This window comes from Bactrocera oleae, chromosome 2 (genome assembly GCF_042242935.1).
Source record: "Bactrocera oleae isolate idBacOlea1 chromosome 2, idBacOlea1, whole genome shotgun sequence".
NCBI classification, from domain to species: domain Eukaryota; kingdom Metazoa; phylum Arthropoda; class Insecta; order Diptera; family Tephritidae; genus Bactrocera; species Bactrocera oleae.
The window spans coordinates 24,083,845-24,093,321 of record NC_091536.1 but is presented as its reverse complement, the minus strand read 5'-3'; the positions used below and the strand labels follow the sequence as shown (position 1 = coordinate 24,093,321).

At 32.0% G+C, this 9,477-nt stretch overlaps 1 protein-coding gene across 1 annotated transcript; it reads right to left on the bottom strand.

Moving 5' to 3' along the window:
* Positions 1-5,071: 5,071 nt before the first annotated feature.
* idc (identity crisis) lies at positions 5,072-9,362 on the bottom strand. Its single transcript, XM_014233281.3, has 12 exons — positions 9,127-9,362; positions 8,697-9,065; positions 7,941-8,398; positions 7,739-7,873; positions 7,568-7,678; positions 7,447-7,513; positions 6,586-6,789; positions 6,172-6,498; positions 5,770-6,116; positions 5,562-5,696; positions 5,390-5,500; positions 5,072-5,333 (listed from the first exon to the last, which is right to left on the bottom strand). The coding sequence occupies exons 1-12, from the start codon at positions 9,256-9,258 to the stop codon at positions 5,168-5,170; spliced, it is 2,562 nt and encodes an 853-aa protein (XP_014088756.2). The 5' UTR covers positions 9,259-9,362; the 3' UTR covers positions 5,072-5,167.
* Between the last annotated feature and the right edge of the window lie 115 nt (positions 9,363-9,477).

The window sequence follows — 9,477 nt, the reverse complement described above, 5'->3', positions numbered from 1 at the left end:
ATGTATCCATTTAATGCTGCAATTTTTCAATAGATAAAGCTGCATGTTGTATGATTAAAATATATAGTTTGGTTATTTTTGGGACACATATCAAGTAGAGGTCAGATAAAAAGTATTAAATAACTAGAAGCGTCCGAAAGCATCTTATTATATTGTTTAAAAAAAAACACAGAGTTTAAAAAAAATAAGAAATAAAATAATCGATATATGCTATATACTTCGCCAGCCCAACACCTGAACTTAAGTAAAAGCAATCTCATGCAAGATTTATAATTTATTTTTTCTGACTCTTACAAGTAAATTATATACACGTAATTAAAAGTTACAAGTTTCATTATATTTCAGTTTAACTTTGGTGTTCTTTTGAGAATTTCAGTCCAGTCTATTGCATTTCTTGGTGTTGTAACTTTAGACCTATCGTTTGTAGTGAACTAAAAACATTTGGTTTTTAAAGTGCCACCCTCGTATTGCAATTAGTATTTTGTAAATTGTGTCAGCCAGTTCCAATGAAAAGTGGCTGATATGATAAGCTTTACTAAAGTAATAATATACCACACGGTGCAGAAGCCAAAATCGTTAAAACGAAAAAATAACACATATTCAAAGTGATATTACGACTTATATATATGTATTCAAAATTTTTAACTGTACTGTAGATAACCTTGAACTCTGAGCGCTGTTAAAACCGACTTATAACATTTTGATGTTTTCCCTGTAAAGGTTCATCCTTAGCACAACTACTTTAAACTTATTATAAACATAATTGGGCGTGGATATACGAGCATTAGCATTTACTAGCTGTACAATGTGTGTACGAGTAGCTGAAGTAATCACCTAGTGTTTCATATCACATACTATAGATCTAGTAATAGTAAGTACCATATTAACTGCAGTTCTACCAGTATTCACTTAGTAGTAGATACACAGACTATAAACTTACTTGCTTGCATGAACACATTTGACGCCAGATGAGTTAAAACAAAAAACACTTAGCAGCACACACTATAGAGGATCAAGCAAGCGAGGTTAGAGGAAGAAATTTTGGAAGTGGAAAAAGTAAATTTTGTACATACATACATACATAGACCTAGTATATATATGTATATATGTACATTTACCTAAACGCATATAAAATGATATAATAACTCTCACGCATCGTTGTAGAGTAGAACCGTTTTGTGTTTATTCTTTTTTTTTTTTTGCAACGCGGTCAGGCATCGCTCTAAGGATATTAGTAACATGAAAACAAGCAAAAGAAAGAACGGAACTCAATAGAGAAAATGTCGTTGAAAGGCAAACGGAAAAACGTTGCACCTAATGTAATAAGCTTTAATATGTATTCGTGTGATGTATGTTGGTATTAGTGTTGTCAAGTACGTAATGAGCTGCGGAAATTAGTATCGACATCATTAGAAGCTAATGCTAAGCTCACTTTGCTCAAAACAGCCAGTCATATGTTACATAAATGCTTTTTGGTTTAACATTTACTATAGAATATTTTTTTGTCAAGTACAACCGTTATTTTTGACATGAAAGTATAGAATTTCAACTTTTTATCTCGTTAAAGTTGAACATTGTTTTGTTCTCTGTCACGCTACTGATATAATAATATACATGGAATATGAGATGAGAGAATGTGAGAATATGATAACGTAAATGGAATATAGGAGATATTAAGTCGAGCGCTTGATTCTTCATGTGTTTTCCTCCAAATTTCTGGTAAAGTTACTTATTTTTAAAGAGTGTGAATGTCTTTTACACTTCTTTACGAATTAAGTATGTGAACAAATACTTACCGTGGCCCCGAATTGAGGAAACTTTGTATCTTGGTTAATGTTCATACATTCGAAATTTTTCTCATTCGCATACAAAAATAAGATACAATGTTAAATGCTGCACCGAAGCTGTAATATGGCAGCTATGTGCTATGATGGTCCGATCTGAACAATACGTTCGAAAATTGTAGCGTTGCCTTGGACAATAATCTATGTCAAATTTTGTGAAGATACTTTGACAAAAAAAAAGATACTTTTCCATAAAAAGACTAGAGTTTGTTCGATCAGTTTGTACGGCAGCTGTAGTTGTTAGCTGTTCGATCGGAACAATTTGTTCGGTAGCAGCAGATTGTAGCAGCAATGTATATGCTATAGTTATCCGATATCGGTGACTTCGACAAGTGTGCAGCTTAATGGGAAGAAAAGGAAGTGTCGAAATTTCCGACCGATATCCCAAAACGTGATGGACTAGTTCACATATATACAGATAGTCAGAGAGGCATAACTAAGTCGGTTCAGTTCGACACACAGATCGTTTATATACATACATACATACTCGTATGTATATAGGTACTTTATAAGGTCTCCGACTTTTCTTTCTGGGTTTATCAAACTTCGATGTGCAACTACAAAGCTCCATTTGGATACATACATCCGTGCAAACTCTCATATTCTATTTATAGCCAAAGTACAATATTTTGCGACAAAGTCAAGCGTTAAAACACATATGTACAAGTTTACTCTGGTCAATCACGTCAAGCATACTGATATGTCCCGATGATTGCACATACAGAAAAACAAACAGTTGACCTGATGTGACTGCTCATCAGTATTTTACACCCCCATACATGGGTTCGGACATGTGTACACAGATTTACACTCAAATATGGAAGCAGTGGGAGAATGCATCAGAAAAGCATAAAAACAAAATAGTGAAAATTGCAATATTTTATGAGCTTCGAAAAAGTGTCGCAAGCAAAAGTTCGACGTATAGCTATTACATGGCCGCGAAGAATTCCTAGAAAAATGTATTCTGAGTATTCAAAAGGCTTGAGTGCAAATTTATATGGTATTTCAAAATTTCTTTTGCATATACATATGGTATATCGAATGTACATATGTTAATTATTTGGAACTTAGAGTGAGCTTTTCGAGCTTTGGCGACAGCGAATGCAGCGATAATTGTTTGGAAATCCAACTTATTAAATAATTCTGCTTCTGGACACGATTTTGCATTCATTATAAATTGCTTTCCACGGTTCGCGCACAAATTGCAAATCCACAAAAAGACTTTCTATATTGCTATCATTGATTGACTGAAGGCCATCAAAACGCACTCAAATTTACTCATATATAATATTTCAAAATCAACGTCTAGACGAGTTTCTGCCGTAGGGTTGAGTTTTTTAACGTCTTTCAAAGGGTTTATCAACCCGGGAAGACAGTGAAGTGGATTGGGTATTTTGGATTTCAGAATTTCCCAACGTATTTCTACGTTGGATGTGATCTTGCCCTCCTTTAGCAACAGCTTTGCCGGATTTTTCGTGACAATCTATAAAAGCAAGAAAAGGTTCAGTTATCGGTAAACACAATGTTTAAATAAATGCTCGATTCTCGAATCACCTATCATAAGCATTCTCATTTTAAACTATTCACTCAATTTCTGGAAATCACGACACCCTTCCCCTCCCTTAATTTCCTGTGGTAGGGCGCTCTTTGAGAATAGCAAATAACTATAAGTATTATAATGAATTATATTAATTAAACGTATGTGTATAATATTATAGCCACCAACACACACAAACATACTCGATGTAAGTGTACGCATTTACAAATAAATATGTTAATATTACAAGGCAAAAATGCTGGTTTATATTATATTATATTATCGCCTTGGGCACATGCATTTGATTGATGAATGAAACCTAACTATTGCATTACTTTATATACACATATTATATATGTATATGTATATATACCTACATATAAGAATTTTGGTGACAGTAATATATTAAAGTCCAAAAGCAAACAACCACACGCACACAAATAAAAATATATATTTACTACATGGAAAATAAAACAAATAAAATACTATAATATTTCCGTATATTTTACAATGAACAGTTAAAGCATTACAATGTAAAAAAAGTGTTGAGAATAAATGTATGACAAGTAGAAACACTCTAGTATACCCGAAAATAAAGCAATCGCTCGATCGTTGGTAAATATAACCAACTTCTCTTATAATACGTGTTTTGTGGTTCTAAATATATACAAGTATGTACATATTGTGTTCGGCTATTTGCTATAATTTTTTATTTCTTAAAAATATTGTTACAATAAATGTGTTCGCATGAATTTTTATTAATTCAAAATAAATCAATAATATTATAATTAAATTATTTCCAATAAGAAATTTTAAACTAATTTTTTCTATTTAAATATTATTACGTGGTTGATTTAGTTAAATAATTTAACTCCCAATATTCATTTTGATATTAACGGCACAACAAAGCGGATTACTAACCAAAAACACTTTTGAAAGTTATAAAAAAAGAAAAAGAGATATGAGTTTGCCGACGATTACATAGAGACTTTGTCCTATAAAAGTTTCATATATTTATCTATTAATGTTTACATATGTATGTATGTTACTAATCAAAATATACTCGAGTATGTATTCAACACTAGTCTTATAAAAATAATTACATTTATTGCTATATACGAAAACAATTTTTTAAATATAATAATATTGATATAAATAAAAATAATATGTTTATGGCAGCGTTAATATGTGTGTTTGTATAATTTTTTATGTTTTATTATTTATCTAAATAAAACTGATTACCAAAACAAACCAAGTATTATTCTTAACTCAAATTTAAAAAAGATAATCAGATGGTCCGTATTAAAATTGAGCCTATGGATGTTGAGTTCACTCGCACATAACTAATGTAGAACTTCAATCAGTTACAATAGCCAGACTGCAATATCAGGCTTATTTGACATCCACAAGCATTTCAAGCCCTTCGCTCGATTTCGCTTTTTTTTAAAGAAACCGGAATGTGTTATAAGTTCAAATTTTTAATTATTATTTTACCGAGTACTTTTCTAAAGCTCTATATTTAAAAACAAAATGAATTAGCAACACCATGTTTAGTATTTTCTATTTTTATTCAAGGGCTTATATTAAATCAAATAATCATAAATGCCCGCTACATAAATTTTTAAAAATATGTCTGAGGTCTAACGTGGTTTTTACATTCAGCACTTTATTAAATAAATAAAGAGTTGCATTTTATTTGTGTGTATTTAGTTTAAATATAACTTTCCATTTATTGCATAAACGTAATAAAAATCCGAAATATTTTATGAAAAGAAAAGTTGTTAGTTTATATTTCTAAGATCTGCGTGGTAGCGGTAACTACTTCGTGATAACTTTCCAATGTTTCCACTTCTATCGGTTCTATTTTGACTCCAACGCCTTTTCGCTCATGTGTCATTTTGTGATTACGCAGTTTGTAAGCTTGTTGAAAGCCTTTACCACAAATATCACATCTGCATAAATAAACAATTAAAATACATGTAGCGAAGTACACAAATTTAAAGCTTACACATGTGGTTTTTCTCCCGTGTGTATCATCTTGTGAAATTTCAAAGTGTTTGTATATGTAAAGGATTTTCCACAAACATCGCATACATATGGCCTTTCATTCGTGTGTATCCTATTTATGAAACGATACATAAACAATAATTGTTTGATATTAAAAAAATTGAAGAACATACCTATGATGTTTATTACGAGTGGAAAGGTCAGCAAAAGCTGCTGGACAATAACTGCATTTATATGGGCGATTTCCGGTGTGAGTATTCATATGTCGCGTTAATTGCTGTGTCTGTGCAAAGCAGTGTCCACAAATCCTAGTGTTATAATGTGTTTTATAAATAAGCAATATTTATCACGTGTTAATGTTACATATTTATTAATACTTACTCGCACTCATGCGGTTTGATACCCTTATGCAATTTTATATGTTCAGTAAGACGTCCTTGCGATGGATAAATGTTTCCACAAATATCGCAAATATATGACGTAGGTTTGACTTTTTTCGGTTTGGGTCCTCGCTTTGCCGGCGAGGTCTTTTCTTTCTTAACTAAATCCCGATTTACTGTTTGTTTAGATGTTGCTCCTGCTCCTTTTTTTAAATTCTTTGGCGGTCTTCCTCTACCTCGCTTAGGTGCCTCTTCTTTCATTGGTACATACTCTTCATCCGAATATTGGAATTCATAATTAATATCTTCTAAGTACTCGGCACCGTCGGAAATAGCTGAGCCTGACCGCTATAAGTAATAAAATTATTATAAATCTACCACGATTAATTCAGTTTCTACTTACATCAATTGTGTCGAACTCTTCAAAAACCTCCGCATCTTCCTCAATTGGCTCATAAATATCTAGAACTTCAGTTTCCTCCGGATCCGAGAGTTCCTGCTTAATTTCAGTAAGATCAGGCTCAACTTTCAGAGCTTCTACTTCCTCCACCTCAATGGGTAAATATTCCGTTACTTCTTCCTCAACCTGTGTATCTACTACAGCTGGTGCTATGAATCTACTAAGGTGTTTATGTGACCTCTGGCAGGTAACACGAAACTTATATGCCACACGCAAATATTTTATACATTTGCAACATATTTTATCCGGATAATGATCAAAACGTTTAATCTGCATTGAAATATATTAAGTAGTCGCAGAAAAACCATACGGCAGAACTAGTTAATAAAAATAACTTTGCGCGCGGCAAATACTTACTGGTACTCCGCCACACTCCAAAATCATTTGCGTCATGTCTTTTTCGTCATCCCTATCAAATATAGTCGTCATCACTTCTTCGGGCTGCTTTAAACAAACCCTGCATACAATCCATTTTTCGTTTAAACTAGATTTCATAATTTGATGTTTACTATTTGGATCCTTGGTTGTGCCAATGCACCCAATATATCTTTTGTTTTTAAGAAAATGTTACAATACGAGAACGCTGTGACGCGATGCCAGTCTGCTTGGTCTGCTTTTTCACACTTTGACTCACAAGGCCTGCAGATGTCAATCTTCGAAACATTTCGGGTACAGTTGGCAGCGCATATACAGGGTTGTTTGAGTATGAAAATACAAAAAATATACTAAAATGCCTTGTAGTCCACTACTTTTTTATAAATCCCTTTAAAATTATTATTTGTCATAAATAATTTATCGTTCTATTGTATAATACAGAAAATAAGTTCAATTTTAATTTTAATTCATTAATGTAAAGTTCCTACGAAATACAACTCTGAAAATATTTGTACACATACGAGTACGTATATGCTACGACTAAATATGTATGTTGGCCTTTTTTAACAATTCGTACAAAAATCATTATATAAGCCTAGATTTATACAATGACAAAAATGTTGTAGAATCAACATTAACAAACCGATTCAAATCGAAGAATTGAATTATTTCTGGAAATACTTATTCCACTTACAACTATGCATATAAAGTAGCCCCAAATAAATAAAATTAAAAAAATTTGCTAAAGAAATATGAATTTACCAATAACATTTTTTTATCACCGACCAATTGGCAGAGATAAAACAATTTCTTAAGTATATATATAACATATTTCTTCTATTATGTGTGAGTGCGCTCATGGGTTCTCCTGTGATGTGATTGAGTAAATTTTTTTCCACAGTATTTACAGCTAAAAAAATTCAACAATTACAACATAAACGAAAAATTAAGCTGGTATATTTACTTGTATGGTTTCTCTCCTGTATGGGACATGACATGAACTTTGAGTACGTTCGAATAAGAAAATGCTTTGCCGCAGGTTTCGCAAATGTACGGTCGCTCCTGTGTATGAATCCTATGTAAAATATTATATAACTTAAATATTTTTTTTGTATATAAACGTTGTTTAACGAACCGTTGATGTTTAATACAAGTTGATGGATCTGCAAAACTAGCTTTACAAAACTTGCATTTAAATGGTCGGTTACCTGTGTGCGAATTCATATGACGAGCCAATTGAGGCGTTTGAGAAAATCGTTTATGACAAATTCTAAAAAACAAATATAAATGTATATGATTAAAATAAGCTAATATATACAGGAATGTCTTGTACTTACTCGCATTCATGCGGTTTCTCTTTGGTGTGTATCCTTAAATGTAATGTTAATTTAGACTTTTCATTATAAACGTTACCACAATAACTACATATAAAATTATTTGTCTTCTTTTGCCAATTCCTGGAGGAATTTTTGCCGTTTTCAGTTTTATTTTTCGGCGTAGTTTTCATTACATTAGTAATTTTTTTACGGCCTCGTGCTACTGGAGCTTTTAAGGACACAATTTTAGTATTCACTTGAAATTCACATTCGACTGATTCACTAACTTTTTGCTGATATTTTTTTAATTTGTGTGTCGAGTCTCCACATAAGAGTTTTTCAATATGACCCTCGGAGCTAAGAGTTTCTTCTTCTTTTAATTCCTCGTATTGTGTATTGGAGTAATATACCAGTTCATCAGATTGTTCTGTATTCGCATCTTCCAAAAAATCCATTCGATCAGCTTCGATTTCCACAAACTAAAAAGTAAGAATTAAATATACACATATTTATATATAAAGCAGAAAGTGTTGAGAAAAAACACATACTGGTTTAAATTTATAATAAGATATTTTACGAAAAGCGGTCAAATATGGATAGGATTTGGAAATGAATATAAATTTCTTAAAATATACCTAGAAATAACGGTCGAATGTAAGATCTTCCTTTAGGAAATTTGGCAACGCTTGATTTTCTATTAAGCTCGATGGCAACGCTACGTTTAAATTTGTTTACATGGATATTTAAGATTCATGAGAATGCTCAGCATATACAAACCTCAGCCTCGTTCGAATCTAATATGTTATCATCAGCTACATCACAATCCTCCGTAAAGCCTTCTATAACTTCAAACACAAAATTATTCTCATCACCTACTTCTTGGCTTGGCTCGTCAATCAGTACTAAAGATTTTTCACATTTTTTGTTTTCAGACGTATGTTTACTAGAACTGCTTTTATTTAAAATCTCTACAAATTCGTCGGTTTTATCAACAGGCTCTTTTAGATTGCGCTCTTCAGTAAATTGATGTAAATCTTGCCATTGTTTGATTGAGTGTTGACAAAGCTTTCGAAACTTTTCTGCTGCTTTTAGCAATAAAAGGCATCTATTACATATTCGATCTGACCAATGTTGGAATTCATTCATCTACATGAAATAAAATATAATTATATATAAGTAGCTCTAAAGTATTGTCAATATTACATACTGCGATGGAGCCATAATCAGCTATTTGTTCAGCAAGATCTGACTCCGCATCAAATATAGCAATCATCTCAGTTTCCGACGTTTTCAAGCAAATTCGGCAAACGATCCATTTACTTAAACAATGTTCGTTCATTGTTTTTACTATTTATTTAGAAGCGCACAAAACATTTACAATACTCAATTTTATTAATATAGTTGGCAATGAAGTATGCTGTTTCTTCGTTGCCAAAGTTTGTTTGGCATACTGTCTCCAACTGTTCTCAATTCGAAAGAATTCTTGTAAATAAAGTGTTGTATTTTTTGGCATGTTTTCGAAAAATGTAATTTCTTTCATAACCACTTGCATATAAAA

What these genes read in the sequence shown, in the direction of transcription:
- idc (XM_014233281.3), bottom strand. Translation starts at nt 9,258, where the DNA reads ATGAACGAACATTGTTTAAGTAAATGGATCGTTTGCCGAATTTGCTTG. An exon ending in ACTTGTATTAAACATCAACG is followed by an intron (nt 7,679 to 7,738) that starts GTTCGTTAAACA and finishes TATTTTACATAG; the next exon opens with GATTCATACACAGGAGCGAC. An exon ending in AAGAGTTCGACACAATTGAT is followed by an intron (nt 6,117 to 6,171) that starts GTAAGTAGAAAC and finishes TATTACTTATAG; the next exon opens with CGGTCAGGCTCAGCTATTTC.